Raw genomic sequence first — 26,698 nt, 5'->3', positions numbered from 1 at the left:
GCATACTCACAAAGTGGGGGATGAAAGAGGAAAACCCTATCACCCACACAAAAGTTTTGATCTATAAAAAACAAACTTGACAGGAGTGTAGGACTGTACAACCGAGTCGGTTTATAGGAAACCAACAGTGTGATCGCATTATAAACTTATAAATGCTGTGATGAGACTTGTAATCCTTAAATTGATGCACTGCGACTATGTGAAGTGGAACAATTAGGAGGGAACGAGTGGTCCTCACCCACAGGCACCTCGATATCTGAGAAATAATTAATTTAATTGGTCAGCAGGTCAGTATTTATGCATAACCATTCATGAGGTGCTTAGCATTGACTATTTATGATTTGAAATGTGGCCGTGTAGATCAAGGCTGATCCACATGTGGACAATTCCAAGTTCATTTTAGATTTATAAAAGGAAATGTCCCACTTGCAGGAGAACACATGGTCTTTCCTCTTGTACAAACGTATGGACCGTTTTATAAATGAGACTTGATCGGAATTCTATTCCATGCGTTACTTACTTTATTCTCTGTGTCCCGGAAAGGCCTCAAAGATCTTCCTCCATTATGCCTGTAATGGATAGGGATGTGTTTGCTTAATCAAATGCTTTATTTGACCACTTCTAGTTTAAAATTGCATTATAATGTGTTTCTGAAATACAAAGGCACAACACTAACTGTTTTGCACTCTGTAAGATACTACCGCGATGCTATTCACAGAGTGGATCAATAGGAGAACTATTTCTGTTCGACCTGCCCCCCTGTGAAGGAGACAGAGTCGCAGTGAATCACAGCTCAGCCACAGAAATAGAGCGTTGAATTCTAATCTCATCTGCTTTTGCTAGAGAGCTGTCATATGTCGTCGGACGATTGATGCGGTGACACTGGCTCCAGGACGTGACCCTTCATGCAATTCTTTCCACGAGTGTCATCTCCATCTCTCACTCTCTTTCTCCCCTCCCTGTCTCTCAATAGGCATATGCGTCAGGATGCGACGTAGTGATTTTGGGCAGTGACTTTGAGCGGCTGCAGATCATCCCAGGGGCCAAGCATGGCAACATCCAGGTCTGCTGTGTCGACTGCTCACTGCAGGGTGGACAGGTAAGAGTAATGGAGTGCCATTTGGTCATTTCGGGAAAAAAACATATTTGTTGAGCACAAACATTGCAGTTTAAATCAAGGTTTATTTATATTTAAATTGGAGGGCAATATAACATTGTATCAATAGGAGATAAAGAATTTGTCACATAAAATGATGCCAACATATACAAACAATGAAGGATATGCTTATAATGTAATTCATACCCAGCCTTTAATGCCATCCATTGGTTTGAAAGAGATCAATCTGCAAAATGACAGATGTTTCTCTCACATCCCAATGATGTACAGTTCTCCTTCCTTTTTGTCTCGTTCTATTTTTGAATGACCCCCACCCCCACACACACCCTCACAATCGGAGTGGAATGTGTGGTAGTCGGGCTCAGTTCACAGGGTCAGCAGAATCCTATCCACCCGATGACTCTCGCCCCAAACGTCTCTAAAATGTCCAGGACTCAGTTTTTTAGATTTTAGTTTTTTTCGGATTGATTATATCTTTTTCTTGCAGGGCACATTAGTGGCAAGCTCTCTCATGAAGTGTTCACAGCTCTTGTTTATAAGGGTAGAGGTTTATTGGCATCAAAGTCTGTTCTTAATGGACTTTTGCTCCCGGTCATCAACTTAAAATGATGACGAAATCTGGCCGGTAAAGCAAGTAGTGGGACAGCAGGTACATTCACTGCTGTAATGCCACTGATAATCCCTTTATTGACCCCAATATGGGTCGCCGCAAACAAAAGATTTGTTGTGATGTTTTTGTAATTTGTCTGGGTCTGCTCTGCATTCTTGTTTTGTAGTATTTATGCTGTTTCTTATTGAGCTTTGTTCCGAGTTAAGCTGTAGCACAGGAAGACATTTGAGAATAGCTTGTGTTCGCACTTTCAGTTTTCTGCAGGATTAGTCTAAATGTAGAACTGGTTCCACTTGTTTGGGTGGATTCAGGTGAAGAAGCAATAAGATAAGATAAGATGTACTTAACTGTCCCGCGGGGAAATTTGTCTTTGGCTTCAAGCCGCTGCATCCCCCGCTACACTTAACAGCGTCACAATCCACATGCACGCATAAAAGATGGATCAGACAAACACTCGTGCATAAACATGCTTAAATATAAGCATGAAGTTGCTAAAAGTATTTGGGAGCAATAATTAAAAATAAACATGTGTATTTTTATGAATTACAGGCCTTAAGTGTGCAATTCAGTTTCTTGTCTATGATTTGTATAGTCTGAAATTTGTAAGTTTAAAAGCTAAAGAACTGAGATGTGAACTTACAAAATCTTGGCCGAGAAGATCTTGTGTTTTTAATATCCGTGGCAATGAATTACAAGGAGATGGTTACAACTGTATCCCATACTTATAAAGTTTGATATAGTGCTGATCTTTGAAAATGGAGACCAAAGAAACTTATCCCGATTCAACACTGCAGTCACTGTATTCACGATTCCTCTTAGTTAATAAGTAACGACGCTGCAATCAAATAAAAAGGGAGAGTTCCAGTATTGCAACATCTTCATACGTTTGAAATTATTGTAATGCTGTGAATTTCAGGAAAATAATTTGATCTTGTGATTGTGTCACAGCGGTGATGTTCTAAAGCCCAATTAAACGCACCCACATCCCCTTACCGAACCTGTGGGAAGGTGCTGGCTTATGAGTAGGGTTGCAAAGGGGCGGAACATTTCCGGTAAATTTCCGGAAACTTTCCACAGGAATTTTGGGGAAAAAAAATGTGCCTATGAACTGAAATAGTTCATATAGGTCCACAAAGAAAGGATTCAGGGAAAAACACTAAAGAAATAAATTTGTGTATGGGGGTGGTGATCATACGGAATACACTTTTTTTTATTCAACGTTCATGTTTTCATTGTTCGATGAAAGAATAAAGTTCTACTAATAAAAGGTCAAAAATGTCATTTTTAAAAGTTGTATTATCAATGTTTGCATGCATGTCTGCTTATGACAAGGTAAATACAGTTAAATTACCCCAAAATGTTCTGTTTATTCCCGTTGATTCCCGTTAATTCTCGTGGAAAGTTTTCAACTTTGAATATTCCCGGAATTTTGCAACCCTACTTATGAGTGAAGGCAGCCTCATGGCACGCTTCATCCTGCCGTGTCCCTCCTGCTCTCTTTGCGTCCGTCTGAATCCATTCAGCTCGGTCGCTGACGCGGTCCAATGCAGCGCCGCAGAGAGACTGACTGGAGAAACGCATTCACATAGGAAAAAACCCTGCGACGTAACTACACGTTCATTATTGACAGCCCATTGCTGTAATTGGAGATTATTTTTTATTTGGGGTTGGTGGGAGTCTTGTTAAAACTGCAGGGAGCGACACCTGATTTAATTAAAATGAGAGAGAAAATGTGCGTTTCAAATCCTTCACCGTTCCCCTCATGTCATGTGATGCTTAATCCAATTGAGCCGGGTCAGAAGTAACCTCGCATGGCCCCTAGCGTGGTCTGGATTCTGTTTTTCACGCATGCTCAGTCGGTACGCACACCAGTTCCACCTCATCGCCCCCCTTCACGTACACCACATTAATACTATTTAAATTGGAGCGTAACATAACCACTGAGAACGACAATCTGCACCGGTCCGCTGCACTAGATTTAATGCTGCATTCCAGCAGGTTAAAGATTGCGTTGTGTAATGTCATTATGAGAAATGTATTTAAAGTACAAGACAAATAAATTAGTTTGTGTGAACTCTGAGACCCCCCTCACAATGTTGGAGTCATCAACAGCGTGCAGAGCAACCTGCACTGAAAAAAATCACTGAAATTAAATCGACTTTTAGAAACTACAGCCGTTAGGTTTGGAAAACAAAAATGTTCACATTGTTTTATTTTTTCTTCCTTTCTGCAGCTCAAATAAAATATGTTATATAGCGTAGATGTGTTAAATTTTGCTCTCTGCTGGAACTTGGTTGAACGTGAACTGTGTCCTAAAAAAAGGATATTTCTTTCCTTATGTCTCATCATGCCATGAGCCATTGTCTGTCTCTTAAGACTGCTTTGTGTGTGTGTGTGATGGCTTGTTCATGTGATGGCTTGTGCATGTGTTTGTCGATTTTAAATAGATGCACTTATGAGTGTGTGTGTGTGTTTGTGTGTGTGACTCGTTCCTTTCACGCTATTTATTCTGTGACAGTCGGCATATTATTTTCCCAAATGGAGACAAAGCCTGTATTATCTGAGACCTTGACCTTTTATTAATAAGCTTGTTAGTTGTGTTCACTGCCACAGAAATGTCATCCATCCATTAAGTCTGTTTGACATTGTGTCTGTGGCTCCCATGTTAAGCGCTTGAGCAATTAGACTTCAGCAATGCATGGATGGGAAGTATGCACACGGAAGAGAAGTCAATGTTGACGAAACACTAATATTGTTATATCCTCAAGGTGTTTTTTGTTTTCAGGTATCTACTCATTTACATGTCCTGGTTTATAATAAACTTTAGGTCATTTTTTTGTTTTCACCCAATCAGAAATACAAATCTACACTAAATCTTAAAGCTTTTTTAAAAACTATAAAGTCGTTAATTTGCAACAACATTTTTGTTTTAGTTTCAATCTAATTTACAGCTATTTGATTTAAATGAAGTACAACATGTAGAGAAATATGTGATTCTTGCAAATGTGTTTTCGGTGAAACCTTTTGACTCTGCATCAGAAAACATACGTTGATATTTAACATGTCTCCTTTTTTCCTGCCAATAGATTGCAGCTTCCTATGGAAGCATCGTGTGCGTCTTTGAGCCGGTTCAGCATCCAGATCAAAAAGACACTTCACTGACTGTGAGTTGCCGACATTATATTGAAGTCACAGCCATGCTTATTTTGAGATCATCCTGGAAAAAGTAGTTTGTTTTTTTCCTCCCTTTTTCATCAACACACTCTATTTAAAATAGAGCAGAATATTGAAAGTCATTGGAAAGTTGCCAGGGAAGAGCTAATGTTTCCAACACAAGCACATTCTTACTGAAGTAGTACATTCACATTTACTATTTTATTCTGTTATATACTGGGTGCAGAAGTCATCTGTTATGTCCGTGTTGAATGGCCTTCTATTGTTAGTCCAAGAGTAGTCATAAGGAACGGAAAGATTAAATGCAACTCAGTACCTCTTTCATTTCAGAAGTTCCCTGTAGGACAGCTGCTGGTCACATGTGATCCACTTCACTGTCGGTTCTTGTTCTGCAGTTTTGTTTTTAATTGTCTGTATCTATTTTTTGTGTGCAGAAGTTGAACTGCCAATGGCAGAAGACGGGTCAATTTGTATTAAAGTCTATGGTACGGAACCTGGCCTGGCACCCCACAGGTAGTTTTACACAAAGTGTAATGTTCTTTTAATCTAACATAAATAACAATATATGACATGATGTAATCCAAAAAGAATGTGTTGATGCAAGTCATTTCTGTGAATGTGTTTTTGTGTATCCAGGCAGTACGCTTCTAACAGGCTCTAGTAGCCTCCAGTTATGGTCTAATGTTGCTGGAGAGGAAGGTGAAGCTGAGGAAGTGGGAACGCAGACAGACATGACAATTGGAGAGACTCATTCTGCCTGGAGGTGCATCTGGCAGAGCAAGTAAGAACTGTTCAGTACAGAATCGGCACATGATGCTTCCTACAAACCTCTCTAAGGCGGTGATTGTGTTGCTTTCCTCCCCCAATAGGAGTGTGGATTTTTTCCAAATTTTACTCAAACTGGATAACTTGTTATCAGCCCGATTTTTAGTTAAGTGCCAAATGAACAATTTAGTTGAACCAGCATATTTTTTTTTCTCCATAAAACTGTAATATATGTGATATTGAATGTAGTTGTAATTCATTTATGTTCACATGATTTAGTACATGTTTTATATACATTTTAATGCACGTTTTGTTTGTCTGAAGGATGGCATCTCAAGTCAGTTTAATGAAGTTCTCTCCCGATGGGGAATTCTTTGCTACTGCTGGTCTGGTAAGTCGAGCTTTTACCAGGATCTCAAGATCGCTAATGTCAGAAGCACAACATTAGTATTCAGTATTCTAGTGGTATATAGAATTATGTAGATTTGGATGCAAGTTTATGTGTACAGTTCATGTTTACATTGCATTGATACGGCCAAACTGTAAGCTCGAGAGTAATTGTAAAGTAACTGATCAGTACCTGACTTTAGTGTTTGTTTCCTTCAACCGAATGGCTGTAGCTTGTTTTAATGGCACCTTACAACAGCGGGATATCAATTATATCCCGGTTTGTCTCTCTTCCTTCAGGATGACTGCCTGGTGAAGGTCTGGTACAACACCAGTAAGTGGAAGTTGGGTGTTTCCAGACTCTTCACACCTCCAGAGCCAAGTGACTCTTTCCAGGGAGAGCTGGCCTTCTCCTTTGTGTACCTGGCCCATCCCCGTTCGGTTACTGGCTTCTCATGGAGGAAGACCAGCAAGTACATGCCACGGTATGGACACTGTCAGCGCCTATTTGTCACCAGTGTCTCTGCTAAGCTTCACTTTCTGACCTTCTATGCTTTAGCTCAGCCCGCTGTTTGTCTGTCATCGGTGTTAGAAGTTGCTAAATCATTACTGTCGTCCTTCCTTCCTCTTTCACAACAGCGGCGCAGTGTGTAGTGTTCTGCTCACCTGCTGTAAGGACAGCGTGTGTCGGCTCTGGGCAGAGACGCTCTTACCGGGCGACGGCCTTCTGTCTGGTTACCATAACAACCACGCTTCTTCCCGACACGGTGACGCACCAGGATGTGCCGGTGCATCTGGCAACACCTGCAATGGGAAGTTGCAGGGAAGAACAGCACAAGAAGTAAGCTGATGGAGTTGGCTAATCTCACACAACTGTGCTGCAGGAAATTCTACCTTCATCATTCAACTGTATTGTCATTTCTGAGGCTGTAGATTTGTGGAATTGTTTTGCATGATACTGAATGGTATTTATGATATTTAGTCTACCCACATTGGTACAAATGAGGACAAAATGTTCTTTCTCAAACAATGTGTTTTAATCCCACAACATTTTAGCTTTAGCTTCCAAAATGACCATAAAATCGAATCAACACCTGGAAAAACTGAACATTGTAATCTTCAAGGAAGAGTTGTGTTCTGGGCAGTGTGTTTATTTAACAAAGTGAGTGTGTATCCTACTAAATATTATAATAACACATTTATGCAAGAAGAGAGCAGGAAGGTGATAATTTGAACCCATAACACGCCATAAAAATGAACTTAAAAATATATAGTTTTCTATAATGTGTCATCATTTTCAATATATTCCTCAATATCAGTTCATAGATGTATATATGCACATGGTTTGGTTCAAATTGACACAAAAGGTAAATAATGTAGGTCAGAGGGATGCTTCGCTCGCTGCAGGCGAAACAACTCTTTTCTGTCAGAATTGAAAGCATTATTTATAAATCTCTTAACGGTGAGAATATTGTCTGTATTGGTTTAGAATTAACCTAATGTTACTGACACTAGAGAAATAAATGGCACAAATGCTATGATCTCTTGACGTTCCCCATTTTGGTCCTGAAAAAGGACGTCCGGGTGCAGCAGAGATGAGGGAACGAGCGAAGGGAGCCCAAAAGGGAAAATCTACAAACGGGAGCTTAGCAGAATTAAAAGAGAAAATTAATTGGCTATCAGACATGAAGGTGGCTTTTGGAAGCCTACGAGGCTTAAGACGAGCATCGGCGAAGGATATTACAACTTTGACTTTTGATGCTTGTTTCTCTGTTTCATTTAGCTCACACCCGTAATGATGGTGTCGTCAGCTTTTAAGTGACTTGCTTCCCAGCTAGGCTTCAAACACAATACTTAACATCCATTTAGATACGGACATTTAAATGGTTATGGATCTCAATGGCACTTACTGAGCTCAGGGCTCATTAGATTACAGGAAAAATAGGTATGCTAATTTTCCCACTGTGCCTCGAGGAGAGTCTGTGAGAGTACCCATGTGGAATTATTCATTAAAATATCCGTCTGTGTTGGGTGATCCGGTTATGAGGTAACTCTCCCTCCCAAAACTGAGTGGATGGGCGAAAATGAGCGAGCCCCATTTTAAACTCAATTTTAGTCTGATGCCTCTGGGTGGGATGAACAGTTTAAATCACAAAATCAATGAAGGTGATTAAACCCAAAGTTTACAGATTCTGGTGTTTGAGATGGGAATGATTTTCTACCATGCTTTGTACAAAATTTTATGCATTTTTATGCACTTGAGTTGAAAAATATTTGCCCTGTTTTCATGGGGGAAATGATCTGAAAAATGTCCAGCTTGTTTGTTTAATCCAGTTTTATTTTGGGTGTGAGACAGCTGGAAACTCTTGTCTTTAAAGCGACACGGAGCATTTCAACTGCCTCTCAACGACTTCAACATAGTGACGGCGAGCCAGCAGCTCATAGCGATCGCCGCTAATGGTACAAACTACAGCAAAAGAGCCGACGGCGTTTACCCGAGGGCCATCCGGAGGGTTGATGCTAAGCTTTCGCGACGGCCTTGTCGGTCAGGACGGCGTTATCGGCTTTAACCGCCTTATGAGCCCAGGAGCTATAGGCACAAACATGCACTAAAAGCACTTATTCCTAGGTTCCCCAAGGTCTCGGTTAAACTAAACTGCAGGATATGTTTGCTCCCATAAAATATAAAGTGATGGAAGAAGTACTCAGATCTTTTTCACTTAAGTAAAAGTAGCTATACCACAATATAGAAATGCTCTGTTACAAGAATAAACAAAAAAAAAATCATTCAAAATCTTACTTCCGTAAAGCATTAGCATCAATATGCAAAATACTGGGTATGCAGAGTGAACTTTTTCTTTTAATAATGGGGCTTATTGTAATTACTGTGTATACTGTGAGGTGGGGGGGGGGCTTAATCTTTAATGATACATTATAATTTATTATTGGCTTCCAAAAGGTTGTAGAGAATAATTATTGAGTGTAAAATGGAAATACTGAAGTACTTAACAAGTACCTGTACTTGGTTAGATTTCCATGACTGATTTAAATTGGCGTCTTGCAGATTTCTGGGGTATCTCGTTAATTCAGGAAAAACTGAGCAATTTTCTTTTCTCTTTCTCTTCTTCACCTTTACTACAGGGCAGCCATTTATGTCTCTAGTAGTGATTGCGCCTTCGTAGCGCTTTTATTGCTTTTGTGAGTTAAAATACATGCGTTAGACATATTTAACAAAGGACTTCTTTGCGGTTGTGATGAGCGCATACATCTCAATAATACTGAAGCCTTGCAGCTCTATTACATTACTCTTTCTACACCAAAGAAGCGACATAAAAGCTGTGGAAACGAAACCCATCGTTATGTTGTATAATCTCCATGAACCATGAAGATGCTTTGTCTTGACTGCTGTCACAGTTTAAGTCTAGAAGTATATACTTTACGTATGGGCTCTTTGTGCATGACACATGACAGGAAAATAAATCATTTAACTTTCCAAATCAATGTTCTCTTGCAAATGGATCAGCCACGTAACTATCCATGTAATGAAATCACAATTTAATGTTCAGACTCATATAGGCTGTTTTTTGTTTCTATGATTTTAATTTAATGTTTTCATCCAAATGTATTCGTTTATGTATTATTACTTTAACTTGGATGCTTAGTTCAACAGTTATTCAGTATGTACAGTCTGTAATATTGCCAGATGTTTAATTCAAATTTTTAGTTTTTATTTAATTGTTTCACGTGGGAGGGTTATTGCCAGCAAATGTTTTTTTTTTTTTACTGCTCTAAACTATCCAAAAAATCCACTAGCGGTCTACCTCTAAGTCATTATAGATGCTAAAACAACATTTCGGTTAAGGGCCCAATATAAATTCCCATCCTAAAGAGACACACCTGTTCACCAAAGGCAGAGCAGCTCTGGGTGGGAACTAAAATGTGGTGTTGAAACATCCTGCCTCACCCGATTGAACACTTGTTACCTGTTGAAGTAATTTAAGAACATCTAAATCTCTCTGGAGACTCATGCAATACCTTATTGTCTCATTCAACTCTGTTCATTGGTTTTCTAATGTGAATATCCAATGTTCTCCCTCTTCCAGTTGAACTTTCAAGCATCATTGCGCGGCTCTTCTTACCGGGACGTCCCACAGCCCTCCATGATTGGCGGCCTGCCTCAACATCAGAGCAGGCACTACAACCACAAGGGGAGCCGCAGCAGCACGCCGCACGCCAACGCTCTCTGCCACTTCCACATTGCTGCCAGCATCAACCCTGCCACAGGTCGGACTCAAACGCATCACCTTCACTCTTGAGAAACTAAGCTAATTCTCCAAAATTTTGAAGCTCCATGATGGTGCAAAGTACTTCTTAAAGAGCATAGAGATAACTGTGCTTGAATAAAATCAGCTCGACGTCAGAGGGTTATAACTTTTATAGCCTAAAGTTGTTTATTTAACTTCCTTTTAACGTGGCATGACTTATGGGCCAGACCTTGTGATTTCTTCAGCCTTGAGGCTAAAAAGTTTCATAGAATGTTATGTGAATGCTTCAAATACATTTTAGCATACTTCAAGCCATGCTTATATCCATGAAAGTTTGTCATATACTCGTATTCTTTCCCTTTTTCTCAACGTAACCCTCTTCATCACAGACATTCCTCTGCTGCCCTCCATCTCCTCTCTGAGTTCCGTGGATGACGAGGAACCTGGAGGTCCGTTCACTGTCCACTGGCTCAACAACAAAGAGCTTCATTTCACTTTAGCGATGGAGGTCTTCTTGCAGCAGCTCCGAGGCAGCCTGGAGATCCAGGACGACTGCCCCCGTGAAGGTACAGAAAAATGTGGCAGGTGTTTTCTACTTTAATTGAACGTGTGTGTGTGTGTGTGTGTGTGTGTGTGCGTGTGCGTGTGCGTGTGTGATGCTGGAATGACACTGGAAACTATACTTCAATCTAAAAGACCAATGCATATTTCATTAGTCTTCCATATGTTTTTTCAGAATTTGTCATGATTTGCATTCTCTTCCAGTGCCTGAAGATGAGGATAACTTTGATGAGGAAGATAATAGCAGCAGGCCCAGTGACTCCCGGGGACCCGAGGCTGCAGAGCTTCCTCTGGCAGCGGTGAAGCACCAGGTGGACGTGCTGTTAGAGGAGTGGAATAAAGGGGCAGACATGTTGTTCAGTATCCATCCCATGGACGGCTCTCTTTTAGTCTGGCATGTCGACTGGTTGGATGAATACCAGCCGGGCATGTTCAGACAAGCTCAGGTACGTTCACTGTTTTATGTTTTTATCTCTCAATTTTTTTTTAAATTTCATCTTTTAATAACATTCGAGAGAGCTGATGGGGGATTGTTACACATCAGTTACATTTTAAATAAATATCCCTCAAACACTTGCTTCACTCTGGAGACCGTTTCATTTTTCGCCACTTTATTTCAATTATTGCATTATATGGGCATCAGTAAATACTGTGCGGGAGTTAATGTCCTTGCGGTTTGTTGAGGCAAAACCCTCTGTGTTTGTCAGTCTCCAGGGGCTTGTGCTGCAAAGCAAGTTAAACATACCCGGGATATCTTTGGGTTATCTGGTTTAACAAACAATAACAGCCGCGATCCTGCTAAAAATGCTCTTAAGAAGCTAGTTATCAACGCGTAAACAGACGCAAGGTTTCTCAATCTGGCTGCGAGGACGTTCACGTGAAGGGGCAGCAGGCACATTTTACAAAATATAACTATAATATCAGAGAAATACAAAATAAGTTAAGCGCATAATTTAAGCAGAAAGTAATGCAATTTGAACTGACAAATGAATAGAAACATTGCTGACTCTAAATTAATAGATTTAGAATATCACTGTTTCATCTAGAGCAAAATAGATCTGACAATAAATATACCTTTTTGTATTCATTTAGCATTTGTAACCGTGGTCGTCCTCGGACTGAAATCACAGTTCCCCAAATCCTACCCAAACCCCAAATCCTGTTTTTTGGTAGACTCTTCAGGTTTTCAGACAGCTATGAAAATACTAGTAGATTGCTGCCTCAAGAAGAAATGACCGTTTTTTTTTCTTCTTCGCACTTGCCTGAAGAAGATCTTGTAGATTGAAACATTGCCTTGAAAAGAGAACAAGATAGATAAACTATTTATTTGGAGCCCAATGGTGTGCATGAAGTGCTCTGAAGTGAAGTTTCTTCGTCTCCTCTTGCACTTGAGTATCTTTGCCTGGACGTGCACACACCTGGCGCAAACACACCTAAGTCAAACAGTGGAACATAACATTTTTATGGATGTTTTATCAACAAACATCCCTCAAGACTAATTGATAACTAAAATACCTAGAACCAGAAGTGTTATGATGGGAAAACTACAGTAAAGCAAAAAGGTTAAAAAAAATGCATAATTCATAACATTGTAAACTAAGCAGACTTTTACTTGGTCACTCTTGTTTGTATTCGCAATTTCAAGAGGCGCTTCTCTCGGAAATAATTAATTTGTGATGGCAGCTGTGATGGTCTAGCTGTTTTTAATGGCTTCTCATCCAGCCGTTTAGACAATTACATTCCAATTATGTGTGACTGCATATCAAATTCAAAAGTCTGTTGATGCATTTTATTAGTTGAATAATGAGAGCCTTGTGACGTGAAAGTTAGTCACTTAGGCAAGGCGGCTAACAGAATCCACAGTTTCATTGACATTCAGCTTGAGTAGTCTCGACTGCTTTAATTTAATAAGAGAGGATCCTGTAATATTCTTATTGGCAGAAGTATTTCAAGTCATTGTCATTCAATTTCTGAATGAAGAATTGGAGAGTTTTCACATAGAACCCAAGTTGTTTCCTAATGTATGCCTATTTAAAGCAATATTTATAATTACTTGATTGACTGAGCCATTCGTATCATTAACTCTGAGCTGTTGCATTTCAGTTGCTCTTGATCTCATTGCTTTGGTGTCTTTCTTCCTCCCTCAGGTGTCGTTCGTCTCCCGCATACCTGTAGCGTTCCCGGCGGGCGACGCAATCTCCTTGAGCCACAGTGTGGTTATGTATGCCTGCAACAAGAACGTGGATCTGGCCATCCAACATGGCAGGAAGCGGCCACCCGGGAGCGCATTGCCTCGAACCAAGTCTGCGCTCATAAGCTATGGAGGCCATGGAAAAGCTGCACCCAGCAGTAGTCTAAGACTCAGCATTTTCACCCCCAACGTCCTCATGATTTCCAAACACGCCGACGGCTCCCTGAACCAGTGGGCCGTCGGCTTCGCAGAGGACTCCGCTTTCTCCACTGTGCTCAGCGTCTCGCACAAGTCAAGGTACTGTGGCCACCGCTTCCACCTCAATGACTTGGCCTGTCACTCGCTGCTGCCTCTGCTCCTCACCACCTCGCACCACAACGCCTTGAGGACGCCAGAGGCAGACAGCATCCTGGCTCCTCCGGACGCCTACTCCTCCGGTTTCTCTCATCCAGCATTTCTGCCCCGGGGATCACGACCCAACCGGAGTTCCCTGGGTGCAGTGTCCCAGGACCCTAACGCAATCTACAGTGAACTAATTTTATGGAGAGTTGACCCCGTCGGGCCGCTTTCTTTGTCTGGCGGGGTCTCCGAGCTAGCTCGGATCAATTCCCTCCATGCATCAGCGTTTGCTCAAGTTGCCTGGCTGCCCACATTTATTCCCAGCAGCTGTTTAGGTGAGAAAAAAACTTTTTTTATTGTGTTTATTTATTTAAGCAATGAGGGATAAAGTACTCTGCAATTTAGCCATTTTCGCTTGTCTCTTTATTTTCTTTACCAAACAGTTATTTTGGTTGAGTAATATGAAGGAAATCATCTCTTACTGAATAAATATGATAGTTTTGAGACCAAATCCCCATAGATGTAGTTTTTAGAACAGCTACACGAAGGCTTTAAATATCCAAATATGAAATCACTAATGACATTGTTGCCGGGGAGTACGTACCGTGGTCTGTATGACTTCATAAATGCACTACACCACAGTGTTCTGTGTATCAGTTGTGTCCTTGTGTTTATTTAGACAATGAAGCATAATGGAGGACTCTGCTTGTGTTTCTTTCTTTAGGTATGTACTGTAACTCTCCCAGTGCCTGCTTCGTGGCAAGCGACGGCCACTCACTCAGGATGTATCAGGCTGTTATTGAAGCTAAAAAACTCCTGAGTGAGCTCTCCAATCCAGAGATATCAGTAAGTCATTAAATAGGATTCTCAAACTCTGCAGAGTATAGTTGGCACTGCAGTGTCCTTTTTTATTTGTATTTTTTCATAACCACACCACAAAACAATTTAGTGTTTTTCTTGGACCTTTTTCAAGAACCAGTGAGGCAATAATACATTAATAAACAGTCGTGTCACTTCATAAGTGTTAGCCAAGGACTTAGTCAAGAGCACAATTAAAGAACATATGGGAAGTAAGATCAATAGCCTCGATCCTTCTAACCCATCGCAGCCGAGTTGACTCCAGCACAAAGTGACGGTTGGTTTTATCTAATTTATTTACAGAGCGCAAACATGGTTATTTGCTAGAATATTCTTTCTTGCATTGCATCGGTTACTTTCGGACAATCGCCATGTCGGCGTATTTCACGGCAGCACAGATACTAGTTTCTTTTTTTCTCATTTTCTGAAGCACAATTGACTCACTAATAGTACGTTTTGAAATAAATGCCCTAATGTGACTATATTATGCTTATTTCTCTTTAGAAATATGTTGGAGAGGTGTTTAACATCATCAGTCAGCAATCCACAGCAAAACCAGGATGTATTATAGAGCTGGATACCATTACTGACGTTGTAAGTATACATACAAGAAACGGTGTGTATTCAGAGTAATCTTTCTCTTTCTCGCTCTCTCTGATTGTCAGCTATGTGACAGTAGACGAATAGATATTTACTGTTAACATCTTGGACAAAAAGTACATTAGTATGAACGTCTACTCTTAAGCATAATTAAGCATATTCCAGACCATTGGTATTTGGTAGCATAAAAATGTCTGCAAGAGACTTTTGTGAAAGGTCAACTAACAAAAAACGGTTGCAGAGCGAACCTTCTTTCAGCCCCTTAAGCCGTTTTTCAAGTGGGCGTACGTGTGTGCACATGTGCCTGTTTGTTCAACATTAGCATTTTGTCGTATATGTTTTTGTGTGTCTACATATTAGCTCTACAGTGGGGGAAATGTGGATTAAGTCTATGCGTCTCATGTAGTTTCATAATGGCTGCTTTTGTTCTTTCCAGCAGGGGAAGGAGACCCAGCTCCTGCATGTGTTTGAAGAGGATCTGATTCTCGGCAGTGAGAGAACAGCGAGCACACAGCAAACTCCTGATCCCCCTCACACTGGTATAGACAAACTCATTGTTCTCACTACTTAGAAATGTATATATTCTTACCAAACCTTTGCAGCACCTTCGAACACATTTACAGCAGTGCATTAATATTCTTTGTGCGTTTGTGCTTTTCCCTGCAGCCTCAAGCAAGGCGGCGTACTCTGCACGTTTTTTCCTAGTTGTGGTCGAATTGACCCCGACGGGTCGCTCGCTCCTCCACATGTGGCATCTCCATCTTGCTGCTCTACCCATCACCATGGGTGAGCACTTTGAACAAAACTGAATTGATTGATTTTTTTTTTTTTTGTCTTAACAATGTAGAATTTATATCTGTTTTTGAACACACAACGACATATATTTATGGACTCCTCAAATGCAGATGGCTCTAATTCATATATATATATATTATTTCCCTCTTCCTGTCACCACAGAAGATACCGCAAAGCAGGTGGATGTGACCTCAGCTTCCTCTCTGAACAGCTCTACGTTTAGCTTTGACACGTTTAGTTCTACAGTCAGTCAGAAGAGTAAACCCTGCACTTCCAATCTGCAAAGTGCCTGTCGCCTCAGCCTCACCACGCACAGGCTGTACAGCCAAGAGATGGCTCTGCCTGAAGGGGTGGAAGCCATCAGTGTTACACCCTCAGCAGGTGAGGGACAATGAAGGCTTGCACTCGCACACAAACAACACACGTCTATAAACTTCCTCTGGTAGTGAAATGCAGCTTTGAGCACAACATAAGGTATTCCATCCGGGTAAGTAGGCCAGTCTTGTATAGCTGAACACAAATAAAGAAATTAAGCTGCCTCAGAGGTATTTTCCCACACCAGTGCTGACAAAAGTTCACGTTTTTATGTTGCAATAGAATCATTTCCATAGTAATGATTCTTCAACTAGAAAACTAATAAACATTGATTAGCGCTACCTTTTTAGGAACACAGTAACATTATTTTTTATGACCGAGAACGAGATACTTCCATTTTGTAGGAAGGAACAATATAAACTAAGAAACAAGGATATTTTTTCAAAGATTTTCATTGGCACTGTGAAAATATATATTTTTTAAAGTTGTGTTCAAAATAAAAATGTAACTCCGTTTTTAGATTTTCTCAGAACGCCAAGTTCTTATGTGCTTATGTTGCCATCTGCACAACATATATCGACTAATACCTTTTTGAAAACTGTCTTTGATGCCAAGATTTAATTCTCAGAAATGTAAGTCTGAAAAGATATCACATTTTAGAAGAAAAAAGTCCTTGCCTTATCGTGTATTGTCTACTTTATTCCCAGGCCACTTGAGCGCGTCATGTTCTCTGCCAGCTGATCGTGTGCCCTACCTCCTTGCCACTTCCTGTTCTGATGGAAAGGTGCGCTTCTGGAGGTGTGTTGTTAATGCGACAGAGCCTTCCGGTATGGACAGCTTGGTTTACCAGTGGGAGGAGTGGCCCCTGCTGGTGGAGGAGAGGCTCCCCAACAGCAGCGCAGTGCAGGTGCAAGGTCGTCCCATAGTGGTCAGCTGCTGCCACTCCGGGCGGATTGCAGTTGCCTACAAGCAGATGCCAACCGCACGTCTGATTTCAACACCTTACCTAAACTCTCAACTGTTGACGTCCCCTCCTACCCTGGCTTCCTCCCCTTATGTGCACAACAACAACAACAACACTCACCTGACACCAACCCTGACTGTACAGCGTAGCCCAAATCTCTCTCTAAGCCCTAACACAGCAAGTGCTGTGAGAGAGCCTTTGGTCCACATTGGCATCTTCCAGTGCGAGTCCACTGGTGGTTCACAGTGGAATCTAGAGCAGACCATAGTCCTGGACAGCACGGATCCCACAACCGGAAGTGCCAATATTCCAGGTAGCGGAGACATCACTGTCCCCAACGAGGACTTCCCTTGTTCGGCCAGTAAGAGCCTGGTTCATTTGGACTGGGTGTCCCAAGAAGATGGGTCACATGTTCTGACCGTCGGTATTGGGACAAAGATTTATATGTACGGCCGTCTTTCCGGGAAGCCTCCAGAACTCGGCTTGACATCCGATGCCAGCCGAGAGCAGAGCTCATCGCGCCTGGTTCTGATTCGATCAGTGGACCTGGTCTCCTCTGTCGAAGGCTCGTTACCCATTCCCGTCTCCCTCTCCTGGGTGAGAGATGGAATCTTGGTAGTCGGCATGGACTGTGAGATGCACGTCTACTCCCAGTGGCAGCCCCCAGCACCGATCAAACCCAATGCCGCGATGGCCCGAGACACCGACATCAGCAGCAGCGTCTCCTCTATAATCTCAGCTCTCAGGCAGAGCCAGGAGGACGGCCCCACCTCCGGGGCCCCCATGTCTTCACTTGCCCCTCCCAAAAAGGCCCTGACGAGATCAATGATGAGCCTGGCTCAAAAACTCAGTGGGAAGAGAACCGCTTATGACCTACCTATTGAGATGGAGGACTCTGGGCTTTTCGAAGCAGCTCATCAACTCTTTCCCACTCTGCCTCAGTACCATCCTGTGCAGTTACTGGAGCTCATGGATCTAGGGAAGGTACGTTAAAGAAATTACTTGATTACAGTCCATACTTACTTTTCTAATGAGATACATTTTCTTTTATTTAAACACATTACTCAATTGAAACGACACGGCGGTTTTGTCGGCCTGATGCTAAAGTTGAGTGCACCAATACGACAAAGAATTACATTTGCCAGAAAGTCGATCGTTGTGATTTATATTTATATAAATGTGTAACAAAATGTGTCTATCTTAAGGTGCACCGTGCCAAAGCCATCCTGTCCCACCTGGTGAAGTGCATTGCCGGAGAGATTGTGGCACTTAAAGACAGTAACACCAATCCTGAGAAACGTGTGCGCTCTCGAACAATCAGCGCTGGGGGAAGCACAGCTAGGGATCGCAAGATGTTCAGCAAAGCAGAGAACTCCGGCCCTGACTACACGGAGATAAGCTCCATCCCTCCACTGCCTCTGTACGCCCTGCTGGCAGCCGATGAGGATACGTCACCAAAATCTGGTTGGTATACAACATGTGGTTTTAGGATGCTATCGTTCAGTAATGAGTCATCATTATATGAGTCCATTATAAACTTTCAGCTTATTATAATACAACTGCACTCAGAGAAAACTAGACTTCCGCTTTCAGGCTTCAGGAAATCTAGCCCATGACCGTAGACAAGTTTGGGCTTTTTCCTGCACGTCTTTTATGAAATGCATGTCTCGTGTCATCTTGCTCATCTTTGTCTCCCTACAGATAAAGTGAGCAGTGTTGGTGGAGACAGTGGACATGGTTCCAGTCACACTGATGTTTATGATGAGCTCTTTCATACACCCACCGTTGCGGACCTGGACCCCCTGGAAGACGATCAGGAGGAAACGGGGAACAAGGTCGGTTTCTGTTTAGCTAATGTTTGGTAAAAAGAGAATTTCCCTAAAAATGAGTGGACAGCAACATTTTTATGTCTTTTGCTATTCCAGAAAATTAGACATGCACAATGATTAATTTTAACTGCCTTTTTCTATGTGTTAAATAACTTGGAAATACCAGACAATTCATTTTACAGACTTGTCCTTTGTCTGGTTGCCTGTCTGTAGGTCATTGACCTGTCCCAGTACAGTCCGACACACTTTGGTCCAGAACATGCTCAGGTTCTGTCCAGTCACCTCCTTCATTCCAGTTTGCCGGGCTTGACCCGTATGGAGCAGATGTCTCTCATGGCGCTGGCTGACACCATCGCTACCACAAGCACTGACCTCAAGGACAGCCAGGGCACAAGCAAAGGTACTGCAGGGAAATAAAACAGCTCTTCCAATGGATTGAAATGTATTAGATAAGTGCCTTTCCACAACATCACTTAATTATGTGTTCAACTAGCAATAAGAGCTTTCTGTCATTCGCCTCCTAGGTGGAGAGACGCTGGACGAGTGTGGTCTGAAGTTCTTGCTGGCCGTCCGACTCCACACCTTCCTCTCTACCTCCCTGCCTCCAGCACACCGCGCACAGCTGCTGCGACAAGGTACATTGAGTTTCCAACTGGCACGCAAATACGGTTGCATTCTACTCACTGTACTGCCTCTATTATATATTTCTACTTGCATGATCTTGCAATACTTGCAATACCTCCAGCTTGCCACCTAAAGAGCTGGCCTTCTGCACTCCTTTCAGATATAGTAACAGTAGGTAACAGGCCAGTAACTCCATAAAGACCTCTAAAGCAACAAAGATGGAGGGTTACTGGTGGTCTCAATTGTACATTCTTGACAGTAAACGTCTCAGTGAGAGAAGTGAGCAAGCCATCGTCTATTCATCATCCTCAACTATTGCAGTTAAGGCACCCTTGAGCAAAGCACTTACTCTGTGTTCGCAGCCATAGAACTCCTCGGTGGCTGGCAATACAACGCTGTAGCTGAAAGATGCAACTCCCTGTTGACTAAATAGTCTCACACTATGTGCTCTACCTGGTTGCCGAAATGAATATTAAGATAACATAAAAGCTTTTTCGCCAAGTAGTAAATAATTTAAACTAAATTAGTTTATACAGTCAAAGCCGACCAATGCGCGCACCTGCCCATCTACATATGATTTCTGATAATTAAGTTAATATAAGCAAAACCATGAGGCTATTAGACCAAATCTATTGAAATATGCAGATTCTGATCAAGAAGTGATGCATTGGTCGTTTTTTTTTTTTTTATATATATCCGCCGCATCCAGCCGACCTGACATTTATTGTTGAATAGGAGCAAAACAAGTAACCCTTCATTAAATACATGAACTTTCTCCCACCAAAAATGATTTATTAAGAAGTGATTTTTGTCTTAAAGTAATACCAGCTATTGTCCGCCCACTGAGATTTTGGTCGGACAATCGCAAATCAAATGTGCTGCTGCATTCACTCACTGCACAGTGTTGATAAAATACAGAGCGTTCCCTCTTCTCTCTTCAGGCCTGTCGACGTGTCATTACGCCTGGGCCTTCCACTCTGAGGCTGAAGAGGAGCTGCTGAACATGCTGCCCGCCCTACAGAAGGGAGAGCCCACCTGGCCGGAGCTGCGCTCCATGGGCGTGGGCTGGTGGCTGCGCAGCACAAACAAGCTACGCAGGTGTATTGAGAAGGTGAGGCATCCAATGACCTTAGATGGTTTGCTATATTGATCTTGGGCGTCTTTGTTTAGATTTTAAACGGTGACTAGTGGCAGTTTTGCTACTCCCCGAAATGATGTTCTGTGGATAAAACTGTAAAGGTTAAAGCGGTGCAATCTCTATGTATTTGTTTTTGTTTTTTAACCTTTTTCTTTCTCTTTATCCTATTTTTCTCTTTGTCAGGTTGCCAAGACGTCTTTACAGAGAAACAATGATCCTCTTGATGCAGCTATATTTTACCTTGCACTGAAGAAAAAGGCAGTGGTCTGGGGATTATACAGGTAAAGGCAAAACTGACATAATTTTGCATGTGAAATATACACGCTGTCATCTAAATATTTGCCCCATACCCTTAACCAAGATTAGTTCTAGTCACGTTGCTGAAAAGCTATGACACAAGTGTTGTTTTGAATCTGCCTTTCTCTCCAGGTCTCAGAAGAATGCCAAAATGACAGAGTTCTTCCGCAACAACTTCAGCGAGGACCGGTGGAGGAAAGCGGCGTTGAAAAATGCGTTTTCTCTGTTGGGAAAGCAGCGGTTTCAGCATTCTGCAGCCTTCTTCCTTCTCGCCGGCTCCCTTAAGGATGCTGTGGAGGCAAGTGGAAAATAGACATGACACACTGTTTGCGAGAAGCACTTGTTCTTTCAACTGCAAGTGCCACTTGTCAGCCTGCTAAAAACCTAAGTTAGAAACCTTGCTTTCTGCATGAGTAATGTCAAGTGCAGCTCATCTTTATTTATAACATTTCTGTAGCGTCGGTGTGTCGTTGTCCCAACCCCCCACCCCAAATATTCATAATCAAGGGCGGTCTTTGATGATATAGTAAAAGCAGTGCAGCCACATCTACAAAAACAGATATCACCAACAACATTCCTGTAAGGTGCGGCACCCTTTTTTATTATGAATACAGCTCAATAGACTCCAGCAGTGGTGTCTTTGTCAAGAGCTTTTAGTGCAATGCGCTGACGAATTATTGATGTTGGCACTTGACTCTTGGGTTTTGCTGTCTTCCCTCCCTTTTTTTTTGAGAAGTTTCAATAGCATGTTGTTACATTTGTGAAGCAGCAGCAACACATTCTTGTTGAGGCTTCGTAAATGGGGACACTGCCAACTACCACGCCACAATGATGTGTAAACTTGTATATTAATGCTTGATTTTTGGCTGATGTAGTTAAAAATATGTCTTTTGTTGCATCAGTATTACTGCCATCTATCAGGATTAGGTTAAGTCACAAAAAGCACACAGCGCTCCATCATTTTTGCTCGCATTCAAGAGGGCTGCTTGTGGTGGTATTGTTTGCTTAACCCCTTAGTCATCAAGGTTCTCCCTGTTTAGAAAGTCCCTGAAGCAATGAGTTGCATTACTTCATCTCTGTGAGTAACTGGAGCTTTTCTAAGCATTTAATGGAAATGAGCGTCACCCAGGCAAAGGGCTATCAATGACTGTGTTTTGTCTCTCAGGATGGAAGGGAGTCTCATTGAAATGCACCTCACGCCTTACAAGTTGGGAGCAACTATCTACAAACTCTTTTGCCGTGTGCACAGATTTCTATTTTCGCTTTCTTTCCCTGTCGACAGATAAACAAACACGAAAGCTGTAACTTCAGGGGATCATTTTGTCCGACCAGATAACTGTCAAGAATACACATTATTTGTCTGCTTATATCTCGTGTTATCTCGGCCCATTCGGTCCTGAGGCAGTAGCTCAGAAAACATTTTTAAATGATAACGGACTGATATCTTGCTTTATTTCTTCCTCCTAGGTGTGTATAGAGAAAATGCAGGACCTACAGCTTGCCCTGGTGATCTCCAGATTGTACGAGTCTGAGTTTGAGGCGGCGTCCACCTACAAAAAGATCCTTCGGCGACATGTTCTGGGACAAGACAAACAGGTGCAGAATTTGTGTACAGCCTCCACAGGCCGCTGTTTGTTTTCAACACTGGAGAAACCAGAATGAGACGTTATATGTATTTTTTAGATTCTAGCCCACCAGGACCCGTTCCTACGCAGCATGGCTCACTGGGTCCTAGAGGACTACAGCAGAGCCTTGGACGCTCTACTTGAGCAGCCGGCAAACAGCATCAGATGTGACGCAGGTAGGTCTGCAGTGCTCTCATTACTCATTTTTTTCTTCTTCTTTAATCTCTATGCAAAGGGGAAATTAAGGATCATTAATTGCCACTGCATCACAGGGTACACACAACAAAATGCAGTTCATCGATGCTAAACAAAACACAACAAATCAAAAACAGTTGTGCATTCCTGCGGGGCATTTAAAAAAAAAAAAATTGCATCAGGAGGAATAAACAAGACAATTCTCTGGGCTTTAGTGTGGTCCGCATTTACTTTAAAAATTTCCACATCAGCAAACTTTAAATATGCTCGAGCACCGAACATCATTAATGTCACAGAGTCCGCTTCCTCTCGTCACATCGGAGTCCTGCGCTCCGTCCCGTGGATTGGCAGTAAAATGCGGCTTGTTCTGGGACTCTGCAATGGAGCCGGGTCTGTGTAAAGATGTCTGTACAACAGTCATCTAACTTGTGTTGTTGGGTTAGCCTGAATTTCTCTGCGACTAAAAATTTACCAGTAGCAGAAGAATAGCCTTAGGTCATTGCTGGATTGGCCGAGCTCCCATCCCGGCTGCCCTCCCTGTCTCCCTGAGGCAGTCGACTCTGCAATTGTTTTTGGCAATATATTGCAGAGTGTACTACACTTTTAAGGACCCGCTCAGAATTTTTACTTTAAGGTGCATTGTATTTATGGATAAAGACACGTTAGCCAATATCTGACATTGTAAAATATAAGAAGTATTTGTTTTTGTGTGTTGGCTTTGGAACGGAACAGTCGCCGGCTCAAGTCCACGTACGTACCAAGTACGGAGGGCGGACTGGTGGCAGCAAGTTTTTGCCAGTTAACCACCTGGGCACTGCAGAGTTGTCCTCAAGCACAGCACCGAACCCCTAAATGTGTAACAATAACAACATTTTATTTCCCCTCCGGGATCAACAAAGTATATCTTCTTCTTCTGAGTGGTGTGTATAAAGTCTACAGGCCTTGAAAATATCTCAGTACCATGTTCACTTTATATTCTTTTATTTATTTCTGATCCATCAAATGCAGCATTGCAAGTAAACATAGAGAAGGTAGACACTGAGGTTGAATCCAGCTTTCATAGAAATGACTTGGCTTTGCAACTATTTTTAGTCCTTTTAAGTATGTGCAATTGCACCATATAATGGACACACAAGACCATTTAAATGAAGATAATGTACAAGGCGACGAGATAAAGTGAACTTAAAATGAACCTCACTTTGACTCAAGTTACAAGCCAGCCCCAGATTAGCATCCCTGTGCTACATATGTTTCATAAATGATGTTCTCAAAGTTCACTCAGAATGCTTTCACTTTGCATCCATGCCAGGTTCCTTTTCGGTGTCTACGTGCAACCCGGAGGTTTTCAACTTTTACACCTACCTTCGAACCCACCCACTCCTCCTCCGTCGGCATTTTGGCTCCTCAGACAAGGCGAAAGTTGGACTGACGGCTGAGTGCCGCAGGGCTGACTCGATTAGCCTGGAGGAGAGGAGGCTGTTTTTCACAGCTGCACACGCGCACCTGCAAGCCGGCTGCCCCATGCTCGCACTTGAAGTCCTCTCCAAGATGCCCAAAGTCCGCAAGCACTCCGAGCCGCCCAGCCAGGCGGATACAGGCTCGGCTGCTGAACTCAGTGTTGGCAGCAAGAACGGACGAACATCCAACCCGGGTTGGTCTCAGCCGGCTCTGAACGGCTACGAGTCGGACGGAAACAGCTTATCCAATAGCCAATCGGATTCTGTGTTAAGTTTTGACTGGAGCCAGCAGTCACAGACGCATACAGATGAGCCCCTGGAGCTTAAGTGGGACAGTGACAAAGACGCAGAAGAAGAAGAAGAAGATGATGAGGATGAAGAAGAAGCTAAACATGTAGACGGCAGCAGTGTGTTCCGGGACAGACGGGATGCCATGTCGCCGCTAATGGAGACCGTGATGGCAGAGGACCGCGAGGACGACAATGACTTCCTGGCTCCGTCTAATGACATCTTGGCGGCCCAGCTGAAGTTCACAGCCTGCCTGAAGATTATGACCAACGAGCTCCGGACGCTGTCAACCGGTTATGAACTGGATGGAGGGAAGCTACGTTGCCAACTCTACCAGTGGTTGGAAAGAGAGGTAACGAGAGCACAGGCATATTTAAACACATTTACAGACTTTAACGTTCAAATCTAGTAATAACGCCAGTCCAGTAGTTTTCTCTTATAGAATTGTTTGTCTTTTCCTGTTTTGACAATTCGGTCAAATGTTTTTTGCTTCCACTCCCACACACGCAGGACGACTTCCTTCGCGATAAGTTGATAAACAAATGATTTATTCGGATTAATCCAGGTGGTGGCTCTCCAGCGTTGCTGCAGCTACAAGCCCTGCTTGCCAGAGCTGTCTGTCCAGGGTGATGCTCCCGTTTCTGGGTTGGCAGAGGAGGAACAGGTGGGTGTAGATAGCTGGCAGCTTCTAGATTTGTCAGATGTTCATGATGAAAAATCGATGCAACGAAACGGCTCGGTGCGTTTTGGCATAGTGTGGAGAATTATAAATTGAAAAGATTTTGCTCCCTTTCTCCTTGAATATCTCAACTCCTAATGTGGCGCTGTAAACATAGCTACACATAGTTACACATCAGACATCAGTTTCAGCAGCAAACCTGATTAATACATGCATACGCTTGTACCACTAGTTTATTCTTGTAGAAAAAGCTGTTTATTGTGGGCTTTAATGTAAATATGAACCATCTGGATAACTTTGGCATATTTACAGGCCTGTTGATTTGATTTGTCTTCAATACTAATAAAGTTAAAATGTTTGTTTTTTTTCAGCCTGGGAGTCCTCATGGTCACAGCCAGAGGAGCAGGAGACACTGGCTGCAGAGTAACCAACCCTTACTGAGGATGTTCTTGAGCTACTGCAGCTTGCACGGCTCCCACGGTGGAGGACTGGCCTCTGTGCGCATGGAGCTCATATTATTGCTTCAAGAGTCTCACCAGGTAATGACAATATGGACTTTCCAAGTTTGTGTGCTATAAGTGAGGGGGTAGAAAACATTAGCAAGTGGCCCAATATTTAGTATGTATTTGGTGGAGAGACCTAGCGGGTAATGTTACAGCGGGGCATACAAATCCAAATGTGTTATGTACAAAACATCAAATACCATGACATAGACTCCAAGCTTTGAGTTTTAAAAATGCAGTTTTCAAACTGTGACAGTTAACCGGATTAATAGCTTCGAGTTATTAATGCTGCCGGTGATTTGTTTAAACAAGTGACAGTGCTGACTCTGCGCTGAATGTGTCTGTTGTTGCTCGTTGGGACAGCAGGTGTTGAAATTCAGATGACCAAAAAAAAACTGTCTATTCATCTGTTTATTATTAACTCCAACCATTTACGTAAGTTACTTTGTGCTAACTGTTGACTTTCAGTCGAATGTGTCCGTGGTTGCTCAGTCGCTCGTTAAACCAAAACACCTCAACACTTGATTCTGACAACCAAACATGCAACAATCGGACATTATAATGCCCATTGTATGTTTTAAACTATTACGTATTAATTAATTGATCACAAAGAAAGACTAACCTGATGAAGCCATCTGAAAGCTTGTCTCAATGCAAGAGGTCTCCTGTAAGAGACACACACATGTTGTGCACTGATGATCACACCTCCAGCATTGAGCTGGCAGGTTGTGCTGATTCTCCATTCTCCAGTGGGAGTTCCTGCCTCAGGCGCACTATTCAAAGGTTGAGTAAAACTTTAGGAGGTGAACGGCTCAATAAGCCAGCATGAAAACAATGCTTTTGAATGTTGGCACAGTCCACCGGCACTGCGAGTTCTGTCTGCTCCTCCTTGTTTCTTCTGTCCCAGCTCTGGTCCCATGGTTGTCAAATTTCTCCATTATCGGGGAAATTTCTGTATTTTTCCTTTTTGTCTTAACCTCGGTCGGTCTGTAGAGCTTAAGGAGGTAAGTGACAACCGGATGTGATTCTTCAAGCGTGACAAACCTAAGCCTGTGGTATTCCTGCACAGACATATATACACACACACAAACACACACAGTCATGTTCAGGGATCTGGTAGCC

At 42.4% G+C, this 26,698-nt stretch overlaps 1 protein-coding gene across 3 annotated transcripts in view; it reads left to right on the top strand.

Moving 5' to 3' along the window:
- LOC137805390 (dmX-like protein 1) overlaps positions 1-26,698 on the top strand; it is a 49,668-nt gene that overhangs the window by 2,574 nt on the left and 20,396 nt on the right. For 2 of the 3 annotated variants that reach the window (XM_068605289.1, XM_068605287.1), the window contains exons 3-31: positions 974-1,099; positions 4,814-4,891; positions 5,336-5,414; positions 5,538-5,682; positions 5,991-6,057; positions 6,354-6,538; positions 6,693-6,894; positions 10,157-10,337; positions 10,708-10,884; positions 11,084-11,325; positions 13,027-13,744; positions 14,134-14,255; positions 14,772-14,861; positions 15,304-15,406; positions 15,534-15,653; positions 15,825-16,043; positions 16,685-17,925; positions 18,147-18,405; positions 18,643-18,776; positions 18,984-19,170; positions 19,295-19,405; positions 20,336-20,505; positions 20,716-20,813; positions 20,962-21,127; positions 22,297-22,425; positions 22,513-22,630; positions 23,959-24,746; positions 24,960-25,058; positions 25,445-25,612. In XM_068605289.1, the coding sequence (XP_068461390.1) occupies positions 974-1,099; positions 4,814-4,891; positions 5,336-5,414; positions 5,538-5,682; positions 5,991-6,057; positions 6,354-6,538; positions 6,693-6,894; positions 10,157-10,337; positions 10,708-10,884; positions 11,084-11,325; positions 13,027-13,744; positions 14,134-14,255; positions 14,772-14,861; positions 15,304-15,406; positions 15,534-15,653; positions 15,825-16,043; positions 16,685-17,925; positions 18,147-18,405; positions 18,643-18,776; positions 18,984-19,170; positions 19,295-19,405; positions 20,336-20,505; positions 20,716-20,813; positions 20,962-21,127; positions 22,297-22,425; positions 22,513-22,630; positions 23,959-24,746; positions 24,960-25,058; positions 25,445-25,612 (6,522 nt within the window). The remainder of the gene's footprint in view (positions 1-973; positions 1,100-4,813; positions 4,892-5,335; positions 5,415-5,537; positions 5,683-5,990; positions 6,058-6,353; positions 6,539-6,692; positions 6,895-10,156; positions 10,338-10,707; positions 10,885-11,083; positions 11,326-13,026; positions 13,745-14,133; positions 14,256-14,771; positions 14,862-15,303; positions 15,407-15,533; positions 15,654-15,824; positions 16,044-16,684; positions 17,926-18,146; positions 18,406-18,642; positions 18,777-18,983; positions 19,171-19,294; positions 19,406-20,335; positions 20,506-20,715; positions 20,814-20,961; positions 21,128-22,296; positions 22,426-22,512; positions 22,631-23,958; positions 24,747-24,959; positions 25,059-25,444; positions 25,613-26,698) is intronic. The other variant, XM_068605288.1, reaches the window with a different exon arrangement.

This window comes from Clinocottus analis, unplaced genomic scaffold (genome assembly GCF_023055335.1).
Source record: "Clinocottus analis isolate CAN_PGR_092001 unplaced genomic scaffold, fCliAna1.0.p SCAF_7, whole genome shotgun sequence".
Taxonomy (NCBI): Eukaryota; Metazoa; Chordata; class Actinopteri; order Perciformes; family Cottidae; genus Clinocottus; species Clinocottus analis.
The sequence above is the reverse complement of the archived record's forward strand: the minus strand, read 5'-3'. Positions and strand labels throughout refer to the sequence as shown.